Source organism: Chrysemys picta, chromosome 14 (genome assembly GCF_011386835.1).
Source record: "Chrysemys picta bellii isolate R12L10 chromosome 14, ASM1138683v2, whole genome shotgun sequence".
NCBI classification, from domain to species: domain Eukaryota; kingdom Metazoa; phylum Chordata; order Testudines; family Emydidae; genus Chrysemys; species Chrysemys picta.
This window is the reverse complement of record NC_088804.1, coordinates 6,815,584-6,840,469: the sequence shown is the minus strand read 5'-3', so window position 1 is coordinate 6,840,469 and position 24,886 is coordinate 6,815,584. Positions and strand designations below refer to the sequence as shown.

The following is a 24,886-nucleotide window of genomic DNA, read 5'->3' as shown; positions in this document are numbered from 1 at the left end:
CATAAGAATATGGATAGTATAAGTGCTGGCCCATAAATCCTCATTGAATTGAACTGACTGTGTGTCCGGAGGGGATGCTAGTGTGTGTACATGTGTCTGCATATGAGCTGGGGGTCTGAGTGTAGGGGCATGATGGGGAAAGTGACTGTCTGCGAGTCTGGCTGTGTGTCTAGGGTCTGTGGGTGCCTGTGTGTGTGTTGCTGGGGCTGTCTCTCTCTCTCTGTGTAGGGGTGTGTCAGTGTGTAGTGGTCTGAGGGTGTGTGTATTTGTGTATGTAGGGATGTGGGTGTCTGTGTGTGTGTGTGTAGGGGTCTGAGTGTGCATCTCTGTGTGTGTGTAGGGAGTGGAGGGATCTGTGGGTGTGGGTGTGTATGTGGGGGGATCTGAGGGTGTGTAGGGGTCTGAGGGTGGGGGGGTGACAGTGTCTCTCCCCGGGGTAGGGCTGGCTGGGAGGGGGGCTGCCCCTTTAAGAGCCCGCCCAGGCCGCGCAGGGAGGGCAGAGGCGGGGCTCGCCCGCGCTCCCGGGCTGCTCGCGCCGCACACCGAGCCCAGGACGCCGCGAGGAGCGAGCTCCGCCAGGCGCTGCACCCCGGGGCGCCTCGGCGAGCCCGGGAGCCCAGCGCGCGGCAGGGCTGAGCCCGGCCCCATGGGGCGGGCGCGGGGGGCCTGAGCGCAGCAGACAAAGGCGGCGGCCCCCGTGCAACTTTCCTGCGAGCCCCTGCGCGAGCCATGGGGGCCCGGCGAGCCCCGGCCGCAGGCTCGGAAGGCAGCGGGGCCCCGGGAGCCTAGCGCGGGGTGGAGCGAGCCCCCCTGGCTGCAGGGTCCCTGCTGCGTCTCGGGCTCCCCGCAGAGGCGTCGGGGGCGGCCAGCCCCGAGCCGGGGCCGGGAGAGGCTGACCTCGCCCCCCCGGGGGGCGCAGGACCCCCGGCCGCACCATGGGCGGGAGGGCCGGTCTGCAAACCGCCGGCCCCACCTGCCTGCCGGGCCGGACTCTGCACCCGACGGGCTCTGGCAAGATGCTGGGCTGGAGTCTGCTGCTGCTGCTGGCTTCCGTGGGGCGCAGCGAGGCGGCGGATGGAGAAGTCAATGCAGAGGTAGGGGCCCGTGGTCGTCGCTTACCTGGGTGAAAGTGTGGGCGTGCCAGGGGGCAGCCCAGCGGTGCCAGGGGGCAGCCCAGCGGTGCCCAGCCCAGGACCGCATTGGCATCGGGCCGGGCTAGGGGGAGCCACCCTGGATTTGCCGGGCTGCGCACTCGAGGGGAGCTCGCCTGCCCATGGCATCGTGGCTTGGGTTCGTCTCTTCCCTGAGCTGGGACTAGACATTGTTCACTAGCAAAACAGCCCGGCAGCTGCCCAGCCTAGCTTCGCCATGCGAGTGATGGGGCGGCCGGGGCCTCGGGAGACCTGCCCTTGGGGCACCCGGCTTGAGTAGGTTCTTTGGTTGCTTAGTCTGGAACCGTGCTTCAATAAAGGCCCACTTGTCTCCCCAGGCTCGGGTTGATTTGCTTGCACTTCGGCTTCGAACCTGCCTGTTGCTCTCACGCTGCCCACTGACTAAAAAATCCCTCTTGTGTGAGCACGGCTCCGCTTTCCGGCACCCTATGGCGATCCCGGGGGGACAAACTGGCCCTGCTCCCTCCAGGAGCTGCCCCTGAGCCCTGTCATTGAGTACTGGGCCAACGCCAGGCCTGAAGTGGTCAATCAGGGCGGGGGGTTAATGCCCTGCAGTGCTCTGCTCCAACATTGTGTCTGTAACATTTCCCTTCTCCAGCTCTGGTTTTGCTCCATTAGAGGATCCCCTCTATAACTGTGTGTTTAGATGTAACAACACACTTGGCTCCTATCCTCTCCATTATATGAGCTATCCGCCCGCAGGCACACGGACGGGTTTGTGGGTTTGTATGGGTTTGGCCGGTGGCCCCTTCTCTGTCTCTGGTCTCCCCTCACCACCTTTGCACCAGCCATAAGCTGCTGTGTACTGTACCGTCTCTTCCCAGGCCCTGTCTGTCCCGTCTCCCTCACGGGAAAGCCAGAGGCTGCAGCACTGTGTTAGCTCAAGGGCATGTGTAGCTTCCTCTGTGGGGAGCCAGGGGAATGTGAGCTGGGAGAGATCTGACTGGCATGAGAAAATGCAACCTGCTTCAAGTACAGGTGCAGAGAGACCAGGGCACTTGCTGCCGCCCTGCAGGGAGCTAGAGGTCACATCCTGGTCTCTGCCTCTAGCTCCGTTGGCAGCTGATCTTGCAAGATGGTGGATGACCCCAGCCTCAGTAGGAGTGGGAGGCACTCCGCACCTTGCAGGACCAGGCCCGTGACTAGTACAGGCTGGGAATGCTACAGAAGCAGTGGGCCGAACTCCCAGCCTGAAGAGGAAGCTCTTTGTTGCTCATTGGGGACCCCTTCTGGCTCTGAGGAGAGGAGGTGTGGATGGGGCTCTGGGAGAGGATCTGTGCCACGTGGTGGAGACCAATGATACTATAATAGGCCTTCACGGAAGCCATTTGGCCATGAACCAGACCCATCTTCCTGGATTTAGCCTCTAGATGGTGTTTGGGTGAAATGGGACATGGTTGCAGATGAAAAGGAAACAAGACATGAGCCTGATAGCCCCCCCCCCCCCCTTCTGCTAGCTGGTTTTTATCCTGGTACTCTCTGGGCGTAGGCCCAGCACTGGGATAGCAGGGGATGCTGTGGATGAGGACGGAAGTGCATTGCTGGATCTGGGAAGAGACCACAACGGAACTAGGAAGGGGCTGGCCAGTTGGGATGGAGGTGAAATGGTTGAACTTCAGGAGAAGGAGGAAGCTGCCTCTGTTAATGACTGCAGCCCAGTGGTTGTCAGCAGGGCAGTGTTCTGGTGTTTTCCCCATTATCCTCATGTGCATAATACAATGGAAGAGCTGGCACGGGCAGGATGTATCGCTCCCTATTTATACTTGGGCAGTCCCTGGACCCCCTTCCCCACAAGCCACAGGAAAGGCTCTCCCTGCCCAAGGATCTCAGCTCTCTACCCGCCAGCACCGAAACGGAGCCAGCGACAACGAACGGCTGCAAACGAGGCAGGTGCCGCCTCCTGCTGGATGCAGAGAATGTTTTCACTGAGTCGTTCTGGTGCTGACGCATTTCCGTTCTGGACCCTGTGGCTCAAACAAAGAGCCTAGGGCAACTGTGGGAGCCAGTGGGTGTCTTGCCATTGAGTTCAGGGGGCGCCTGATGAGGCTATAGGCTTATACGGGAGGGAAGTCCGTTTGAGTCGTGTACCAAGTGATGTATGGAGTAACTCAGTAGAGTTGAGCGAGATGTTGCCGCAGTTCAGGCCCTGGCTGACACGTGGGGTGGGCTGTAGGGGGCTCCGTTAGCCCCGGCAGTCACAAGGCTAGCGGCCTAGTAAGGAAATAAGAGATTTATTTATTTTTAAATGACAACTGACTGGTCCTGTAAGGAGAGTGGGTGGCTCGTGCTGGCGAGGGGAATGGCAGGCGGAGCCTTTCACTGCTAGGACATCTTTTCCAATCCAGCTGCAGGAGCTGCCAGTCCAGGTGGTTAGTCGCCCGCAGCTGACCGGTGGTTCGGCGGCCTGCGTGACCGAGGTGGTAGTACCGTCGTCCCAGTCAGTACCTAATGACTAGGGGTCTCCCAGCACATTGGCCCCTTGGTGGTTATTACATCTGAGAGGCTAAGGATGGACTGGGCCTGCAAACGGAAATATCCTGCCCCAAAAGGGAACCCGTCCCCCTGCGGTTCAGGCTGGGGGTGAGTTGCTGGGCTGCAGTGTTGTGGCAGGAGACACTTGCACTGGCTCTGGGGATGCACCGAGACGGCTTCGACCTGGCACTGTGTTCCCATCCCTCAGAAACAGTCTGGGTGGGGGAGGAAAAACCTCCAGTGTCTGCGTAACACCAGGCCAGCCCATCCCCCTTAGCGGGAGACTCCGAGCTTGGCAGGGTTGGGTAAAGCAGCAGATGAGGAGCCCAAGGAAGGCAAGGCCAGGTCTGTGTGAGGCAGGGGGGTGCGCATGGGTGTATATATAGCCGTTTCCCTTGTGAAGAGCGTCTGTCTCGCTGCTGCCCTTGAGCCGTGTGTGGGGAGTGTAATCAGGGCCTGTGCAGGGAGATCACCGCCTCACAAGCTGGGTCTGTCGAGTTTCAGCTGGACACTGCTTTCCCCCGGCTCCTGCCTGCTGGTCTGGCTGGGGCTCTGCCCTGACTGAGACTTCTGGACCGGTGCTGCGTCCTCTCCCCCAGCACCAGAGCTTCACAGCCGCCAAGCCCTGACCTGATTGTAATGAGCTGAGCTGGGTAGGGCAGGGAATTCCTGCAGGGCTCTGGTTACAGAGCTGGATTTCCCCCTCCGCCCAGCAGGTTCCTCCCACTTGGCCCTGCCTGGGAATGCAGCCCCCTCTGGAAATGCAGAGGGCATGAACCTGGCCTTACAGTGGGGACACTAATGCTTAGGAGTCCTGCATTCAGGGTGTGTGTGTGTGTGTGTGGATGGTTTGGCCAGGAATCAGCCAACTCTCTGCCCATCCTTTGAGCTGAACTCAGGGTGAACCCTGAAGGTTCCAGTTGGACTCTCCTGTTGCTGGCAGGATCCCAGCTGTCAATCTGTCATGGGGAAGGTGTTCCCCCAGTTCCACTGCCTTGTGGCACTTGGGAATGTGGCAAGGGTCAGGGGCATAGTGAGCCCATCTCATGCCCCGTCCCCACTGCGGAGACAGTGCCACAGCAACACTTAGATCCCATGTGCCACCCACAGTGCCTCTGGCACAAAACTCCTGCCATCTGGGAACTTCAGGAGACCCTCTGTCAGGCAAGATAGCAACCCACATTTGAGAACATGTTTGAAAGGTCACCTTGGCTGAACAGAGAGCCTGGCCCGTTCAGTATTCCCAGTAGCTGGGTTGCAGCGAGAGCTGATGAGTAGGAGATATGTGACAGGGTTAGAGGACATTGCAGGATGTGGCTGTCTTTGGAGTTTATAACCAATGATCTTTACTTTGAGGGCCTGGTTGTCTGAGAATTTGTCTATATAAAATGCATTTAATTGGCATGCACAACTACAGTGATTGCACATGCAAATTAGTTAGCTGCACAAATACATTGTCATTTGCACCAGCATGGTGACGCTGTGCAATTGTGACTCATGCCCCTGTGCTCCAGTGGGCAAATTCATGTAATACAAATGAAAGGAGCATCTCTATTTCCACCCGTTACAACATCTTCAATAAACTATTACAGAGAAAAGAAAAAGCAGGCAACCTGCTAACCTTACATCCACTTCCAGCCAACGAAAGGCAGCTCACAGCACGCAGTAGGCAAGATGTCCAGCAGGGGGCAGCAGACTGTAAAACTTCCATTCCTAGGACTGGCTTGAAAACCAGCTGGAATTTCAGTGGGAGTTTACTAGAAACTAAGATTCAATAGCGATCACAGGACCCTGTGAGCATCGAAAAGATGTTGTTTTTGTCAGATGGATTCAGGTGAATAGAAGGTTTCACTTATGGAGCAAGAGGCAGTGAATGCCAGAAAGCTCAATGAAGACCAGGGGATTGCCTTGTTTTGTTTGTACTGCACCTAGCACAGTGGGTTCTGGAGCTGTGCCTGCAGCTCCTTGACTCTGCTACAATATAAGCTAATAATAATAAAAAGCTGCCTGATCATCAGGCCAGGACCCCTCCTTGGAAACGTTTACGGGTCTTGCAAGTATTTGCACTAGCTCTAGAGTGCATCTAGCCCTTACACATTGTAAAATGTTGGACGTTAAAGTGTGGGTGTCACTTAACTGCTGACAATGGGGGGTTTGTAATAGCTTTGTTGCTATGAAATGTTCATGGCTCAATTGTTTCAGAGAACTGAAAGCCAAGGATGGCACTCTAGGGGCGAAGGTGGTGGAGTGGGCGTCGAGCAATGTGAGCTGTAGTCCCAATTTTGCTAGTAACTTGCTGTGTGACCTTGGGCAAGTCCCTTCGCTTCTCTGGGTCTCACTTTCCCCATCTGTCCTATCTACAATGGAGTGTAAGCTCTTCAGGCCAGAGGCTGTCTCTTATGATGAGTATGCACAGCACCTCATGCAATCGGGCAGCTAACGGCTGGTGTAATAATAATACGTATCCTTCTACGGGGCTGTCGTCACCTAGCTGTGTTCCTGGGATACCGTTCCCATGCTTGGGAACTTATTGCTTCTACACTGATGCAGTGGTGAAAATATCCCATGTAGGGCAAAAAAAAAAAAATAAAGTCTGATCTCTTCTCCGCTTGGTATTTCAGGATGTCCCAGGGAAGGCTTTACCATCCACACCCCCGCTGGAACAAAATCCTCCCTCCGGTTGAGTTTAAATGTTCATATGTATGCAAAAGCTGCTTTCCCCATCCCCAGGTGGAGGGGAGGCAGGGTTACCTCGTGGTTACAGCAGCAGGAGGCCTGCCCCCGATTTATGGTGGGATCTTGCTCAAGCCCATTCTGTGCCTCACTTTCCCCCATCTGTGAAATGGGGATAAACAGCCCCATTTGTGAAGTGTTTTGAGCTCCTCAGGGGCTGGGCACAAGCGGGGTGCAAAGTCATGGGGTGCCATTTAATGGGGCAAAATTCAGGCAATGGATTCCCTACAACAGCCAGGTATTAGTAGTGAGTCTTTTGCTAAGAGGCAAGTATCAGGGGGTAGCTGTGTTAGTCTGTATCCACAAAAACAACAAGGAGTGCGGTGGCACCTTAAAGACTAACAGATTTATTTGGGCATAAGCTTTCGTGGGTAAAAAACCCACTTCTTCAGCTGCTGATAAGAGGCAGGCAGCCAGCATACAGGAGAATCAGCTCCTACCCCACTGGGCTGACCCTGAGAGGCAGTACCCAACCCTAACTCCCATGGGAGTTGGTGGGGCTTTGTAGGGCACTGCTCCTCTCAGAACCAGAGCCCACATTAACTGGTCTTACAGCAGAGTCCATTGGTACCACTCCCTAGTGTGAGCATTATCTCCTCCAGTAACATAGGCCCACACATACCAGCTGAGGGCTTGGACACCCTCTTCCAATGAAAATCAGTGGGAAATGGGCATCCAGATCCCCAGGAGCAGTGGAGAATCGCACTCACTTTGTGCAGTGGCATAGCTCTGCCCTGGGGCCTCCTGACTTCAGCAATCATTTGTCGTGGAATACACCGCCTGCTGCAGGATTGTGCTCCAGAATAGAAGTGTTTATAGTCTGTTTCTAGTGCTCACAATTGCAGGGAAAACTTTAAAAATGGAAACTAAACCACTGAAGTGCTGTCTGCCTGGGCCTGTAGACAGCCTGAAACAGGAGCTCTGAAATGTTCCAACCTCTCAATCCGATTGTTAACTCTGAAGCCTACTGATGACAATGTCGCCAGTGGATCTGTTTCACTAGTGATCATTTTAGCAGAAACATCCAGCTGAAGTACTTACCTCCACAAAGCCAAACTGCCTCATATACCTCCTTGGGCACTCAAAACCCCAGCTGCCCCCACCCCTGAGCCCAGAACCTTTAGCGTCCCCCTCACATCAATCCAAAAATTTGCAGCACATTAAAAACTGAAATATGGCGATGCATTCTATTTATTGTATTCTAATTCATCATATAATTCAATTTCATATTTTAATTCATTCATACCCTCCAATATAGAATATAAATGAAGCTTCCACAGAATTTCCACCGCCCCAGAATGCCACTGAATCCAGGGCCCCTGGGCAGAATTTAGCGGTGGAGCGTACACCGAGTGCAGGTATATTAACATCTGCCCAATGGACAGTCACTCCTCGGCTCTTTCAGCCAACTCCTCAAACAGCGGTACGAACCAGCTCAGAGCCAGTGGGTTGAAGCTAACCTGAAACGATTAAACGTGAATGGGGACTCGCGAGACTATCCAGTTAGCGTCCCGTGGCTGTAGTGGGTCACTCAGTGGCGTGTTAGCGCTTACCCTGCTGGAGTCCGGGTGGGGTTACAGTCCTGTTGAAGAAGCTTTGCTTTTGACCTCCAGGTTTCATCCTTTTAGAAGGGTGGTGTGAGAGCCTTCCTGGCAGGGATGCAGGGAGAGTGGGGGAACCCGCAGGTGTTTAAAGAAATACCCAAGCCCCAGGTATCAGCACATGCTCCATAGCGCAAAGAGGTCTTTGTTAAACGAGGCCGCCTAGAACCTGCTGTAACAATAGGCAGCTGCCATATACAGCGAAATTCCTAGGGAGGCGTGTACTCCCGAGGGACTGATGTTCCTTAGCACAGTGACGGTGAGCAGGTTAACCGATCTCATGGTGCAGTGCTGTCAGGGGAGCAGATTACTGAGTGCCCTCCTGGCCTCCGAGCTCGCTCTCTGGCTCAGCTGCAGTCCTTTTGGGGCCGTGCCTTAGTACCCCCTGGGCACCTGTCCCAGGTAGCTGAGTCCGGGGCTGCGCCACTCTTTCAGTAGCCTGCCTGGCCATGCATCTGACGGGTGGTGAGCTGGGTCCTGCCAATGGCGTGGTCCCTCTGTGTGCTGGCAGCTTAACCAAAGGTTTAGCTCTTCTGGCCCGAAGGCCTATGATGGGGTGTAGCAGACCTGCGCTATGGGTCTCTGCCTCCCTCACCACTGGGCTCTGGGCCAAGCCAATTCCTACCCACCCTGGCAATGGTGTTTGTTTCCGTTAGGCGGGCGGGGTTACCATTGCCAGCGTGTAGCCTGAGCAGCTGGCTGCTGTGCTGGGGAGATTGGCAGGGCCTGCAGGGAAGGGACCTCCCAACTCCCAGGCCTGGAAGAGGCAAGAGAGCCCCTCGCAAGACACCAGCCTTTGCAGCTAGCAGCCCCTGCCCTGTGTCCAAGTCTCCGCAGGGAGCCCCTGTGGAGCGGGGGCATCCCAGCACACAGAGGTGTTTGCTGAACGGGAGCTGGATTCTACAGCACTGCCTGCCCCAGCTCGTGGGGTAACGTCACCTCTCTCCCCCTGGCTGGCGGTGTTGCTACCCAGGCACTCAGACTCCATGGTGACTGGCTGGCACGGTTTCCCTTGAGGTGGTCTTGTGGCTTGAGCGCTGCACTGCATTGTATTCTGGGCTTGTCCCCACGTGCCCTGAGTGACCTTGAGCAAGTCATTTCAACTGTCTGTGCCTAAGCCCCCCAGCAGTAAAATGGGAACGTGGACCCTTCCTTTCTCCTTTGTCTGTTGTGATTGGAAGCAGAGAGACTCTCTCTCTCACTGTGTATGTACAGTGCACAGCACAAAGGGGTCCTGATCTTGGCAGGGACCTCTGGCTACAAATCATAATAGACCCCACATGCCTGTAGATCAGATTGCTATGAATCAATTAGCAAATCCATTGATATATATATATATAAAAAATCTGTCGCTCCACTCTGAGTTAATCAGGGCTGGTATCAGTGTAAGGAAACAAACCACATGGCCTGCTGTATCTTCCTCCTGCAAGAAGAAACATGATCCCGGCTCTTAATAGGTTCCAAGAACCACTCCCCAGCACATGCTCAGGGCTGGGATTTCCAAGAGGCCTGACCCTGCCCTTGTTTGAGGGAGGCTACAGAGCCCTCTGGGATCCTTTGCATGACAGGGCCCATAAGTCGTTATTGATTTGGAGCCATTGCCAGGGAACTGTGACTACAGCTAATGGAGCAGAGAGGAGATGTTGTCAGGGCCTGATCCTGAGAAGTATTGAGGGCCCACAGTGTGGTCAGGGCCTCTCAGGCCCAGTGCAGCTCTGCTAGGGAGATGTTAAGGAAGCCAAGCTGTTTGGTGCTGGGGGGGTCTCCAGTCAGGTCTGGGATGGGGGATGGGACGCCTGCCTGGCTGGGCGATGGCTGGGGGAAGTGGAGTGAAAGGAACTAGGCCGTCTCCCATTAGCATGCTCACAGGGATGGTGATGCCAGCTGCAGCTTCTCCTGTCTCCTCCCCACCCCCCGAAAACCAGACGCAATAGCCCAATGACCTGGTCCAGTACAGCAAGCCCACTCGCCTCGCCATTGCCCCGCCTGGCAGGCATTGGCCACCGTGGAGCGGGCAGCCAGCAATCCCCTTCCTCTGCCATGCTTGTGGTCAATCACGGTGCCTGGCACGCTGGCATCCTGTTCTACAAGGGTTTGCCCATGACACACCGTGGAAGGAGCAGTTCTGTGTGCAGCACATTCATTCGAGCAGGAGGCCGGGAGTCAAGTGAGCTGGATTCTAGGCCAGAGTCTGCCACGAGTTTGTTGTGTATCCATAGGCAAGTCATTCCCCGGCTCGATGACTCAGTTTCCCCAAATGTAAAACAAGGCTCAGGGGCCCTCTGTATCGGTCACTGAGGATTCATTAGTTAGTTCACTAGTGACCTGCTAATTATTCGCAGTCGAAGCCAGCTCGCAAAGCCACTTCAGACAAAAGCAGATTTACCAACCGACAAAATTCAAGTTCAAACTGGTGTTAGCAAGGAGCGCTCTGCCACGGCGCCCCACACCTCGGCTCACCCTGCCCCACTGAATCCCAACAGACCCTGCTCTAGTGGGTGGGATAACATGGGAATGTCTCCCCCAGCTCCGTTGATGTCCGTTACTAATTAGTCATTCCAGTGCTTTCAGCGTGACAGAGATGCCTAAAGCACCTGGGATCTCCCCTCCAGCGAGAGATTTCTGATTTCACACAGCCCGAAATCTAGCCCACCGCTGGGACACCGGGCCCTTCTCTAGTACTCTCCAGCCGTGGCTTTCAAAGCACTTCCAAAAGGGTACTTGATCCTCACAAACCTCCCCAAGGCAGATGCAGCAGGTTAGCGCCATCGTACAGGTGGGGAAACCGAGGCACGTCACGATTAAGTGACTTGCTCATGGTCACGCAGTGAATCCGTGGCAGCAGTGGACTAGAGCTTAGGAGCCTTCGCTTTCATTGTCTGAGCGCCCACTTGAGTCCCCTGTCAGAGCCCCTGTAAGTGTAGCTATGACCCTGCTGGCGTGGAGATGCTTCACCGCTAGAGGCAGTAAGGCCTGCTCAGGGATGGTGAGGATCTCGCGCCCTCGTGGCTTGTCACGTACAAAAGCTCAATGCTCCCAGAAGGCGAGGGCCCCGTCAGATCCTGACTTCAGGCTACGCAGGCAGAGCTTAGCTGGTGACTGCAGGGTCTGGGTTTGGGTTTTCATCCGTGTCTATGGCTGCTTTCCCAGCGCCTTTCAGCGGCATTTCTTTGGGGCCCATCACTTTGGTAGCTGGAGAAATATTCAAGGAACCCTGCACGGCATCAGCTGGGCCCCCTGGCTTAGGGGCTTCACTGGAAGGCAACGTTCTCTGGGGCTACTCGTGCTGCAAGTGACAGCCAAGTCCCCCGACAGCCATAAAACAAAAGGGGCGGGGCCTCAGCCCTTGGCTGGCCTGGCTGCGTGTGTGCGTGTGCCCCACGTCGAGCCGTGGATTTGCACCAATAGAGCTGCTCCCAGCGTCAGGCTTTGAACTGCTGGATGAGAGCAAATTGTGCGATCGCACGAGGGGGAGGAAGGGCAGCGCGGCTCCCAGCACTTCTGGCTACGCGTTGTGCCTGCCCTGCATCCCACTGGGGGGCGTGAGGCCGCTCTTGTACCCTGAGAGCACTGGGCACCAGCTGTACATTGCTGGCAGGAAGCAAAGTTCTTCTCAACCCGTCCCAGTGGGCCAGGGAAGAGCTGACTCTGCAAATTGGCTTATTCCGCCCCCTCTCCTCCCAGCCCCTTTTAAGGAACCAGCGGATCAATGAGAGAACCCTGGCTGAATGAGCTCCAATGATTTTGCATCAGGCAAGCAGCCAGGCATTTCACACAAAGAAACCATCTCCTTCCCTGTTGCCTTCTTTAGACCCATCCTTTCATCTCCGCGGCGCTGACTCTGTTTACCACACACGCTCCACGTATATTACAAGAAACTGAGCTAACAGGAAACATCTGGTGGGAAAATAGTCCCCTCCCAGACTTTCACTGGGCAGGTCCCCCTCTTGTCCTCCATACCCTCTCCCCCACTGTCCTCTTCCCCTGGGTCTATCCTGGACTGTGGACTCCTCAGGCAGGGATGGGGCACTGATTTGCTTCCCACCCATAGACCCCGAAACACTTTACAAAAGCAGCTATCACTGTCCTCATTGTACTGCTGGGGAAACTGAGGCAGCAAGGTGGGTGGGCTAATTTGCACGGGTGGATTTTCAGCACTTCTGAAAAGCAGGCTTTAACGGACCAGATTTTCAATTCAGCTCCTCAAGCCGGGGTCAGATTTCCAAAGCTCCCGGGCAAATCCTGCCCCAAGGTCACATAGGGTATGTCTACACAGCAAAGAAAAATCGGCAGCTGCTCCGTGCCGGCTGACTTGGGCTTGCGGGGCTCTGGGACCTTCCCACTGCACAGGGTCCTAGAGCCAGGGCCCCAGCCCGACCCCGGAAGTTTACACCGCAATGAAAGAGCCCCGCAGCCAGTCCCCGAGCCGGAGCATGGGCCACCTGCAGGTTTTTCTTTGCTGTGTAGACGTACCCCCAGGGAATCCACAGCAGGGCTAGGAATAGATCTCTGATCTGCCAAGCTTGTGCCCACTCCGCGGGCTATGCAGCCTTCCCCCATGTAAACTGCCACGCTCACTGTCCAATAAAACACTGACTTGCCCCAGCCTCCCATTTGCTCTGTATTTTATCTCTTGCCTCACCCAGGAGTTGACGCGTTAATCTGCCTCTTCAGGATGCAGCCACCTTTGAAGTTCCCTGCGCTAACGAGGCGTTGCTTGCTAGGGCTTTGCAGCGCTTCTTGTGAGTGGCTTGGAGCCAAGTGAGAAATAAGGAAACAATAATGTGAAAGGATATGGAAAGGGTCAGGAGTAACCAGCGCTCGTAGCGCAGCAGCATGTACCACTTTCCCCAAGCTCCCCTCCCACTGTCCCGTCTCCAGTTGGATTCGCCAACCCCCTGGGCTAGATTCCCTGCCAGCATGCCGCCTCCAAGCTGATGCCCATGTTCTGATGCTTCCTGGAATCTCCCTGGCCACGTGATTGGCACAGGGCCCGGTTTTCCACCCCTCTCTGCCCATACGCAGCGTCCCCCCTCTCTGTGACGAGCACGTTGGTTGCCAGTTGTTGTTACCGTCCGGTGCGGTGGCCCAACGTAGGATACATGATCTCGGCTTGGGGAGGGATCGGTTCTGGCCAGCGGCCTGGCAGACCCACGTGTGCAAAAGGGAGGTTAAAAATAGCAGGTAAATAAAAGCGAAGGGTTGGAAGAACAGGAGGGAGATCAAAGCCTGATTATCTGCCATGTAAACCACCCCCCAGAGCCTCCTGGGCCTGGAATGTAAACAGCCCAGTTCCCTTTTCATTTGTCCTTTGCTCAGAGCGGCAACATCAGGATCCCAGGCCTCTGGAGGGGTCCGGGAAGGAGCAACCCCTTATTGTTAGAATCATTGATTTGCATTACCTGGGCACCTCACAGCCCCAGTGAGCTGAGGGCCCCCTTGTGCTAAGGGCTGCAGCCCATCTCTGCCCCTTGTTACTCACACGGGAGGGGGGGGGGGCGGTTGGATCTCCCCCAGGTGGCTAGAAGGCAGCATGTGGGAGCAGTTCCCAGCAGCAGGGCGCCCAGGCTTGTCCCAGCAGCGTGGGAGTAGCCAGCTGAACTGGACCCTTTGGAGCGTGACGCCTTGACCCCAGCAGTACGCACACAAGCAGACCTTGCTGCTGCTGTGTAGGGGGGCACGCCGGGGACTCTGAGAGGGGGAGACAGGGCTGGTTCCCATGGGGCTGCGGAAACTTCCCCCTCCAGGTGACGGACTGACTCCGGACCAGGTCGGTAGCCACACAAAGGCCTGAGCTGGAGGTGGCAGGTTTGCCATTTTCTCTCCAGCCCACTGTGCCAGCCAGGCGCCCAGGATCATGGGCACGGGGAAGGCTCAGCGTGTGACCCTCGTGCCCCCTTTGCAGGCCTGGCTCCGGCTCTATGGTTACCTCCCGCAGTCCAGCCGGCAGATGTCCACCATGCGCTCGGCGCAGACCCTTGCCTCCGCACTCTCCGAGATGCAGAGGTTCTACGGGATCACGGTGACGGGCGTCCTGGACGAGGAGACCAAGCTGTAAGCGTGTGAAAGGGGGAGGCCTGCCACTCCCCTCCCGCCCAGGCCCTGGGACGCTCCCAGGAGACACTGGCCGGACTATCCGGCACATCGAGGTGGGAGGGCCAGCCCAAGGCTGCAGCACAGGGCCCCTTTCCCAGGGTGATGGAGGAGACGGAGCGATCCTCCACCTCTTACAGAACCGAAGGACCCCGGCTCCCCACACCCTGCATCTGCCAGACCTCCCTTTCATCTCCCCAGCCATAACAACCGCCTGACTCTCCCCACTGCCAGGCACTCTCGGATGGGTGGGACTTGGGAACCTGTCTGATGCCCCCCACATCTAGCTTCACACGGGGCTTCTCAGAGCCTAGGGTCTGGTCTCCTGCTGGGCGTTGAGCCCCACCCCCTCCACCTTGTTCTGCATTGTGAGGCTGCCAGACACGCGCCGCACGTTCTCAGTCCTCACTCGGTGACTGCTGTGCTCGGCTTCCCCCAGGTGGATGAGGCGGCCCCGCTGTGGTGTCCCGGATCAGTTTGGAGTCCACATCAAAGCCAACATGCGGCGGAAGCGGTACGCGCTCACCGGGCGGCGCTGGAGCCAAACCCACCTGACCTTCAGGTATCGGCGCTCAGCCCATTGGGCCTTGGCTTAGCGTGCTCTGCGTCCCCACTCGGGCCTGGCCGGGGGCTGCTCGGCCTCCCAGGCTGCTAGGGCCAAATGCAGGGTGCCACCCGGGGCCTGATTCTCACTCACTCTAGTTTTACAAGGCTGTCATTCCAGGAGCTACTCCTGATTTACAGCAGGGGGAGCGGAAGAGGGTCATGCCCAGGGCACAACCCCCAGGTGGGGCAGCAGGGCTAGGGACCAGAATCTGCTCTCCAGAGGGGCTGAGCTCCAGCAGCCACCCAGCTGAGCAGCACGTACAGCAGACGGCCCAAACAAAACAAACGCCCCAGGCTCAGCGCTGGGCACTAAGCGGCTGCCATGTCTGCCTGCCCAGGTGCCGTGCTGCCATTACCTAACAAGCGGCCTACTGGATCCATGCCACGTTCTGTCTCTAACTCGCCTCCGGGCGTCGATACAGCTCTACTGGCTGTACTGGAGGTTGGCTCTCCAGCAGCGACATTGGCTTCCCTTCTTGGGACGGGTTCTGCTGCTTGCTTCGCTTCTGCCCCCCCCAGCCGGGAGAGGATGGTTATAAAACAGGGGGCAGGGCTGTTAAAGAGATCCCAGGGCTTGAAATGGGGCAGTAAAGGGATGTCTCGGGCCCTTTGCCAAGGGACCAACAAGACTGAAAGATGAGAGTCCCTAGGGAAGGGCAGGGCCCAGCATTCAGGGTATCATAAACCTTGATGTAACCCGCTGGCCCAGTGTCTGTCCCTCCCCCGGCCCTACCCCGTATGGCTGATCCAGAGAGAACTCCCTGCTCCTCTGCTGTGCACAGGGGATTTGGGGGCTTGCTCCTTCCCCACTGAAGCCAGTGGGACATTTGCCATTGACGTCAGTGGAAGCAGGCTCTGTCCCCCAGTGCTTAGCTAGGTCTGCGCATGGGAGCTGGAGATCCTGGCGTCAGTCCCTGCTGGAGAAAGGTTTGGATTACGTTCTAATACATGAGTAATGCCCCGTGAAACCGGTTTTGGGTGGGATGTGAGCTTTCCCCCTGCTGGGTTCGCAGCCCAGATGTTGCTGCACAGGGATAGTGCCAGAGAGCAAAACTGACCTGAAACCAAAGTGAAACTGACCCATCTGGTCCCTCTCCTGTCCCGGTTCCTCATGCCTCACAAGCGATCCCACGCTCACTCACAACCCCACCCCCGGTTTTGTGTCTCCAGCATCCAGAACTACACGGATAAGCTGGGGCGGTACCACTCGTACGAGGCCATTCGCCGAGCCTTCCGGGTGTGGGAGCAGGCCACGCCCCTTGTCTTCCAAGAGGTCCCCTATGATGACATCAGGCACAAGAGGAGGAAGGAGGCCGACATCATGGTGCTCTTTGCCTCCGGTTTCCATGGAGACAGCTCCCCCTTCGATGGCGTGGGGGGCTTCCTGGCCCATGCGTATTTCCCCGGCCCCGGGATGGGAGGGGACACGCACTTTGACTCGGACGAGCCCTGGACACTGGAGAACACCGACGTGTCTGGTGAGACTGGCTGGCACCTTGGGAAGGCTGGTGACTGGGGCAGAGAGGGGAAAAGGACTTAGTGTGTGGGGAGGGTGAGTCTCAGCTGGAATCCAGAAGGTTGAGAGATCACTGTGGGCTACAAGTACTCACCTGGGGAAGAGATTTCCGGTAGTAACCGTCTCTTTAATCTAGCAGGAAAAGGCATACCAAGAAGCTGAAGCTAGATGTGGTCAGGCTGGACTAAGGGGCAAGTTTTTAAGTGAGGGTAATTAGCCAATAACAGTGTACCTCGGGAGGTCGTGTCTTCTCCGTCAGTTGAAGTCTTTAATTCAGGGCGGGATATGTGCCTAAAAGACCTGCTCTAGCGCAACGATAAGTTATGGGCTTGAGGCTGGACTTACTGGGTAGGGTTCTGTGGCCTGCGTTCTGCAGGAGGCACGCTGGAGGGTCACAGCGGTCCCTTCTAGCTGTAGCAGCGATAGTTACGGCCGAGTTGAGTTTTACACTGGTGGCTGGCAAGAAAGGAAGAGGCAGCTGTCTCTTGCCCCGCATGGCGTGGGTGCGACGCAGCGTGAGTTGAAGGCTGCAGGGGTTGCCGATGTGTCGGGTACACTGTCCAGCGTGAGATTACTGGCATGGTGAGTTGTGTCCTGATCCCAAGCACAGCCCCCTCTGGCGCATGGTCAGGGAGAACCGTGGGAGTGGTACTGGCTGGCCTAGATGGTTGGACAGAGAGCCCCGGCTTGGCACAGGGAGGTCTGGGGGAAGGGAAAGGATTGTTAACCCCTGGGGTATTGGGCTGCAGGAGCCCCAGGGTTGGTGAGCATCCTGGGGTCTGTCCACCCTGCTGGGGGCCGTCCCTGAGCTCTTGTCCGCGTCTGATAGCGCCTTTCTCCCTCCCAGGCAACAATCTTTTCCTGGTGGCCATCCACGAGCTGGGGCACTCGCTGGGGCTGGAGCACTCCAGCAATCCCAGCGCCATCATGGCCCCCTTCTACCAGTGGATGGACACGGAGAACTTCCAGCTGCCCGAGGATGACCTCAAGGGCATCCAGCAGTTGTACGGTGAGCCGGGTCCCAGCTTCCTGCATGAGGGCTGGGCGGGGAGTGGGGCTTGGCCAGCCCAGCCCAGGTGTGTGTGTTGGGAAGTAGACAGGCCGGATCAAAGTCCCTTCCCTTCAACAAAGCATGAACCCTAAGCTGCTGCTGTTAACCCCTTCATTGCTGCTGAGCCACCGGTTTTCTGTGCAGCATCGATCCAGGTACATCAGGCGATGAGGCAGGTGCCCCTCTGCCCCTTCCTCAGACTTGCCCCTTCTATCACCAGAACCTGCTCTGCAGCTCCAGCCGTCCAAAGCAGCCTCCCTGTATCTGCCCGGAAGTGGCTGTCCACCATGGCCCGGGCCCCTTCCCCTCTCTCCAGACTCCTGTCACCGTACTGAGAGGGGAGCTGTATGCTGGACAGCGCAGTGGGCGTGGAGCACGGGGTCAGGGCTTGCCCAGCATTGCCTGTCCTTGCCCTTTGGGCTGCGGTTTGGGAACCTGGACTGGAGTCTGGGAGCCGTCAGAGAGGCTAGGGAGACAGAAATGCATCTCTGTCCCTTTCGCAGCAGGCAGTGAGGAGTTAATGATTTGTCATTCTGCCCCCCAAGCCGGGGGTGTTTCCAGGCACATAGCTGTACTATGTGGGGAACATCTGTCCCCAGTCACAATAAAATCGAAGCACTACCCTGTCTAGTGAGTACCCTGCCCTGCTCGGGTTGTGTCATAGGCCCTGTACTGCTGAGAAAGTAGCTGTAGTGGCCGAGGCCTGTGCTTTTGGAGCCATGAGTGCGGAGATCTCACCCCACTGACTCCATGCAGCCCATGAAGATGGGGGCCCGGTATGGTGAGGCCCGGGTGCCTGCAGATTTGTACCAGCACAGCACATTCGCTCCTGTCCTGCTGGGTTAGACATTTGGGAGTGATTTCTCATTGTCCCCTCCTCTTTCCCAGGTGCCCCTGATGGGCAGCCCCAGCCCACCCGGCCCCTCCCTACGGTGACTCCCCGCGGCCCTGGAAAGCCAGACCACAGACCCCCCAAGCCACCTCCCCCCGGTAAACCAGATCGGCCCCCGAAACCAGGCAACCCGGACCGGCCCCGAACCACCGACCGGCCCGACCAGTACGGGCCCAACATCTGTGATGGGGAGTTCGACACCGTGGCTGTGCTGCGCGGGGAAATGTTTGTGTTTAAGGTACCAAGCACCATTTCTCCATCCTGCCCTGGGCCTCGTCCCTCCCTCCATTCCCCCTGGCCCTTCCCAGTGTCTGGTTATGGGACACTTGCTTCCCCCACCCGCTGCCCCCTTCCCCGGCTGCCTGGCCGTCTGCCCCCCAGTGTGCTCCCCTGCCCTGGGCCTGTGGCGGGTCGAGGTGAGGAGATCTGCCCCGGGCCGTCCCAACCAACCCTACGAGTGAATCCTGCCGCCCCGCCGAGCCCAGGAGCCCAGGGCCTGGGTCCCCACATGCAGTGGACTGGGCGAGCTGTTTTCCTGGGCCGTGCTGAGCATCACGCCTGGTGGCCTGTTGTCTTGAAGGGCCGATGGTTCTGGAGGGTTCGCCATAACCGGGTGCTGGACAACTACCCCATGCCCATCGGGCACTTCTGGAGAGGCCTCCCCGGGGACATCGACGCCGCCTACGAGAGGCACGACGGCAAATTCGTGTTCTTCAAAGGTGAGAGACCCGGGCAGGGGCAGGGGCTTTCCGTGAATGCAGAGCTGGAGAGAGGGAGCAATTGCTGCTCCCAGAGCTGGGCAGACTCACCCCACCCCCGGCCAGTGCCCCACAGCCCTGCCCCAGAGCCCCTGCCCCCTGCTGTCCCAGCCCTGGCCTCCCCCACAGCTCAGGCAATGCCAGGGGCAAAGGCTCAGGGCCTGGGGGCAGTGCCCAGCTCAGCAGGCCGGGGCTGAAGCTCGGGCTGGGTGAGGTGGAGCCCTGGAGGTTGGCAGGGCAGCAGATGGATGGTGCCCAGCAGGAGTGCTACTGCTGAGAGAGGCCGCGTCTCAGCGGGAGAACAGGGCCAGGGCAGAGACGCGGGTGCTGAGTTTAGCACAAGCAGTTTCTCAGCACCATAGCAGCGCATGGTCCTGCGTGCCTGGCCGGGAGGGCCTGTGGGCTCCAGCGGGCTGGGCTGGGCGGGGTGACTTGTCTCCTACATGCCACGTGGCCCATGGCCCTCCTGCCATCTCTGCTTTCCCGTCCTTTCCCAGGGGATCGGTACTGGCTCTTCCGAGAGGCAAACCTGGAACCCGGGTACCCGCAGCCCCTCACCAGCTATGGGCAGGGCATCCCCTACGACAAGATCGATACTGCCATCTGGTGGGAGCCCACGGGACACACCTTCTTCTTCCGCGGGGACAGGTAGGTTGGCCCCGATGGGCCATGCGGGCAGCAGGGCTTCCCGTGGTCATGGGGGTCAGAGCAGGGGCCTGGCTGTGGAAACCCCTGGCTTCTATTTCCAGTTCTGCCCTGTGTCTCAGTTTCTCCATCTGTCTCATGGGGACAATGCGAGGCGCCTCCGATGGGATGCACTGAGTGTTGTTTATCATCCTACTCCTCCCAGCCCCTCATGTAACCTCCTGAGCACTGACTCTTCTGCCACTTCTCCCGAGAGACTTTTCTGCAGCCCTGTGGATTTCTCCTGGCGTGGGCCCTGGGCCCCAGCTTCCTCCTCCACTTCACCTGGGGTGGCAGCCCTTCCTCATGGCTCTCTGCTTCTGACCCCCCGCCAGCCCCCCAGCATCCCCCTTCCCCGCAGCACTGCGGGATTCAAACCTATGGTCGGGGGGCAGGGTGTCTATGTGCCGCTCCAGTCTGCTCGCTGTGGGTAGGATCCAGCGATCTGAGGACGTTGTGGCTGACGCATGGGACTGGGAGGCTGGGTTCTAGTCCCAGTTCTGCCACTGACCTGGGCAAGGCACCACCTGGCTCTGTGCCTCAGTTTCCCCTCCTGTTAAATGAGGGTGATGCTGCTGCTCCTTCCATCTCCGCACCGTGCTCTGAGGTTCCAAAGGTATTGTCGTGTGTGTCACTGAGCATCTGGTTGGACTAGGATGGGTGGGCAGGAGGAATATACCCACCACGTTTCCCGCGATCTAAGCAAGCGGGACACCCCCTGCTGGTTCTAAGCTGGGGCTGGAGCTGCCCTAGCCATGTTCCGTCCTACGGGACCCTTTTCTGGCGGGGTGCTGCCGTGCGGGGGACGGACACCTTTGAGCTGCCTGGGTGCCATCTGCTCACCGGGGTGTCTGTTCTCATGCAGGTACTGGCGCTTTAACGAGGAGACCCACTCCGTGGATCCTGGCTACCCGAAGCTGATCACCGTGTGGGTGGGAGTCCCTCCTACGCCCAAGGGGGCCTTCCTGAGCTCAGATGCCTGTGAGTGAGACGCTTGAGCCCTCCTGCAGGAGCCAGCTACCCCCTCTGTAGGAACCCGCCCCCCAGCGGGGAAATCACCCAGCACTGCCCAGCAGCACCTGTATCAGCCCCACAGCTGATGTACAGGGGCCCAATGATCACTGCCCCTTATGGCTCTTTCACAACTGGGGGGAGCGGGGGGGCGGGGGGCATGTTGCAATTCTGGCTGCAAAGATTACAGTGAGCAAAGCAGGGAAAGTCCCTTTCATCCCTATCTCTCGAACCTCCTAGCCCCTTGGCAAGGGCGTGGGAACCAGATGGGCACAGGCCACTCGGTGGGAACTTGGTCATTTCCCTGTCTCTCTACCCTGCCCCCTCTTCCCTCTCTCTCCGCCCTGCTTTGTAGTATTATCGGTACCCCCTCGCCCCTTTAATGCTCTGCGAAGCAGCTGATCAGCTTGTTCAACTGCCCCCCCAGTCCTCCTGTGGAACCCCCGGCAGATTGCAGGCTTCTGCTTGCCCCCGATCCTGCGTCGGCCTCTCGGCCTTTCCCCGTGTTCGCGCTGGGCCTGGCTCCCCACGGGTTACCTGGCGCCTGGTACCGAAGGGTTGCTGGAGCAGCACCTTTACACTGAGCCAGGGGCAGCGGGTGCGGGAGTGGAGGCTGGTGTCACCCCCTGAGCTTGCAGAGGGCACGGCAGAGCGCCTCGTTCGGAGTTACAGGAAGTCCAATTTCCTCTGCTCCGTTTCCTGGTCGCTGGAGCATAACCTGGCTTAGCCCAATGCCCGTCTTCTGTTCTGTTCAGCAGGGCACTGAGCCGCTAAGCTCCCTCAGGGCAGCGCTAAAGCAAAGGGAATTGTTTGTCCCTGGCCGGGAACAGACTCCCAGCAGGATGTCGCAAACAAAGTGCTCATTCATAGAGCATGTAGTGGGATTTTGGATCCAGGGAGCGATAGGGTCAGCTCCTGGGACTGGGTTTTAAAAAGGAAGGTGCTGAGTAATTAAAGGATCAATTATATTTGCACTAGGAGAAATTAACTCTCATGCTTCAGGGCATCAGCCCTTAACTGCAGGGGTCAGGAAGAAACCCCTCCTTCCCCCAACACACATCCTTCAGCATTGCACAATTAGCCAAGTGCATTGTCACCAGCTTTATTCTCCTTTCTATGAAGCATCAGTTATTGGCTACCACCAGAGGCGAGGATAGCAGACAAGACAGTCCAGCGGGCTGATCAGGTGTGGCAGCAGGCAGAATACCAGAGGAGGTGGCTCCCTGGTGGGATGGGGTAGCAGAGAGGTTGATTCTGGGGTGTGGCCGAGCGGTTAGCAGATCAGGTGGCACTAACCTATTCTCATTGGCTCCCTTCCAGCGTACACCTATTTCTACAAAGGCACCAAGTACTGGAAGTTCGACAATGAGCGGTTGAAGACGGAGCCGGGGTACCCCAAGTCCATCCTGCGGGATTTCATGGGCTGCCACGAGGCACTGGTGCCGGACCCCGACCCTGGGCACCGATGGCCTGACCTGGACAGACCTCCCTTCAACCCGGATGGCAGGGGCACAGGCGATGACCGGGAGGGGGACGAAGGGGAGGCCGAAGCACGCCCCAGCGACCGGGAGGAGGAGGAGGAGGAGGAGGAGGAGGAGGACTACGGCGGCCCCACCCGGGGCAGCGGCAACGACGTGGACATCGTGGTGCAGATAGACAAGTACACGCGGACCATGAGCATCGTCATGGTGATGGTGCCCCTGGTGCTGCTGCTTTGCGTTCTGGGCCTCATCTACGCCATCATCCAGATGCACAGGAAGGGGGCCCCTCGGATGCTGCTCTACTGCAAACGCTCCTTGCAGGAGTGGGTCTGATCCTGGACCACCTCCCCCCGCCCCCAGCCCGATCCCCTCTCCCACCACCATGGTGCTAACAAAGAAACTTGAGAAGACGAAGCCCCTGGAGCCTTTCCCGGACGACTTACACGAGATTTTGCACATTGAGTTGAATGCGCTCGGCCAGGCCTGCTTCCCCCTCGAGCATGTCGGAGACGCCCCACTACAGACTCCTCCGTGCCTACAGCCACCCCTGCCCTTCCCATGCCTGGATCAGGGCCGCCTGTGGCCCCCTCCCTGCTGGGGGAGAGGGGGGTTGCCCCACGATCTGGGTTGCTCCCAGTGTTCCCGCTGGGCGAGGGAGACCATGTCCGTGCTCTGCAGCCCCTGATCTCTCGTCGCTCCAGGGCTGGCATTGGGGAGCAGCCATTTGCTGGGGGCCCCCATCTCTGCTTCACAGAAGCACCTGGGCCCCGAGTGCCGAACCCCCCACGGGAGGGGACAGCTGGGTGGGTTTCCCTTATGGCCCTCCTGGGCCATGGGGGTCTCTCCCCCGTCCTCAGACGCCACCTCCCTCGGCTGCGTTCTCGGCTCGGCGCCCAGTCACAGGCTCGGAGGGGCAGAACTCGAAATGCTTCCTCAGCTCGGCTCTTCCCCCAGCAATCAGCCCTCCTGGTCCTGGATGTTTCCCTTTGGCGCCCATCCACATGTCGTGCGTGTGTTGTCTGTGCCGCGTCCTGGCTGGGCCTGTGGAGCAGAGGGAGGGGATCCTGGTCTGGGTGGTTCACCCCTGACAAGTCACCAGTCTGATCAATCCCAGGGGGGTACGTCCCCCAGCCCAAGGAAAGGGAAGCCTTTTCCCGGGTGAGGTCCTATAGGAGAGGCCTGGCTCTTTGGTTCATCCGAGGCAGTCTGGCTCTGATGTCTGTTTCAAGCTCCCCTCCCTGTCTCCTCGTGTCGGTGGTCTTTGCAGCCCTGCTCCTCCCCAGGGCGGGTGGGCCAGCCGCTCAGTGCACTGCCCTGGGGGAGTGGGAAGCCATCTCCCCGGCCCCTCTTCTCGCTCTCCCGGACGGTGCTAATGTCTAGCAGCCGCTTTTCCCCACACAACGCGCTAGCAGCGGAGCCCAGGGGAAACGGCCTCGTCCAGGAGCTTCTCCCCATGGCCACCCTTGGGCTGTGGCCATTGGCTTTCCTGGGCATTTCAGTGCCAAGCTACAGCAAGGGGAGGGCGGTGGGGTCGTGAGGATGCACGGGCCAGCTGGAGAACTGGATTCCAATCCTGGCTTAGGTCCCAGGTGACATGAGTTTGATGGCCTCAGCCTTGTGTCTAGCAGGGATTGGAATGTGGACTGACCAGGATTATACATCTGAGCCTGGGGCTAGAGTAGCTGGGGGGGCTGCAGGGCAGGGCGGAGGGGCACTGGCTGAGCTGGGGGAGGGCCCGGGGCTGGGATAGCAGGGGGGCGGCAGGGCGGAGGGGCACTGGCAGAGCTGGGTGGGGGCCCAGGGCTGGGATAGCAGGGGGGCTGCAGGGCAGAACCGAGGGGCACTGGCAGAGCTGGGGGAGGGTCCGGGGCTGGGATAGCAGGGGGGCTGCAGGGCAGGACCGAGGGGCACTGGCAGAGCTGGGTGGGGGCCCAGGGCTGGGATAGCAGGGGGGCTGCAGGGCAGGACGGAGGGGCACTGGCAGAACTGGGGGAGGGCCCGGGGCTGGGAAAGCAGGGGGGCGGCAGGGCAGGGCGGAGGGGCACTGGCAGAGCTGGGTGGGGGCCCAGGGCTGGGATAGCAGGGGGGCGGCAGGGCAGGGCGGGCAGGCACTGGCTGAGCTGGGGGGGGCCCGGGGCTGGGATAGCAGGGGGCTGCAGGGCAGGGCGGAGGGGCACTGGCTGAGCTGGGGGGGGCCCGGGGCTGGGATAGCAGGGGGGCTGCAGGGTATTGGCAGAGCAGACGGTGCAAGAGAAGCCCGGCTCTGGCTGCTGCTGGTTGGTTTCCGAGGCGTGCTGAGCTGGGCTTTCTGGCCCAGGCAGCGGGGGCGGGAGGTGACCTCACTGTGTTTATTTCCTGTTTAACTGTTTGCAGCTGGGAAACGAGGGAGGGAGCCTAAAGATAGCAGAGGTCTCTGGAAGGCTGGCCGGGAGCTGAGGGCCTGTGCTTCTCCCAGCCCCAGCGACACTGGTCAGTTCCCATCGGGGCCTCCGTCCATTGGGAAGATGCTCTTACGATGGAACTTGCCCTGTAGCTGCTTTTCATCCGCTTCCTTCTCCCCCGCACTCCCACTTCCGAGCCAAACAGCAGCCTCCGGGGCCTGTGGGAAATGGGGCTGGGAAAGCAGCAAGCTGCGGCGCCCGGCCCCCACTGCCCCAGAGCCGTGTGGGCGCTCGGAGCCTGAGAGGGCCGTGCGCGGGGGACAAGCCGCTCTGGGAAGGGGCACGGGGGGGGAGTGCGGCTTAGAAACTTTGCTCCATAAAAGCTTTTGTGGGAGCCCAGGGACAGCCCGACCCAGGCTCGCAGCCATGGCAGAC

The 24,886-nt window shown here is 58.7% G+C and overlaps 1 protein-coding gene across 1 annotated transcript; it reads left to right on the top strand.

The window, feature by feature from the left end:
- Window positions 1–498: 498 nt before the first annotated feature.
- Window positions 499–23,821, top strand: MMP15 (matrix metallopeptidase 15). Its single transcript, XM_005309523.4, has 10 exons — window positions 499–1,094; window positions 13,884–14,032; window positions 14,511–14,633; window positions 15,848–16,155; window positions 17,041–17,202; window positions 18,133–18,374; window positions 18,717–18,855; window positions 19,392–19,542; window positions 20,444–20,559; window positions 21,910–23,821. Exons 1-10 carry the CDS (start codon window positions 936–938, stop codon window positions 22,401–22,403), a joined length of 2,043 nt encoding a protein of 680 aa, XP_005309580.2. The 5' UTR covers window positions 499–935; the 3' UTR covers window positions 22,404–23,821.
- Window positions 23,822–24,886: the final 1,065 nt, after the last annotated feature.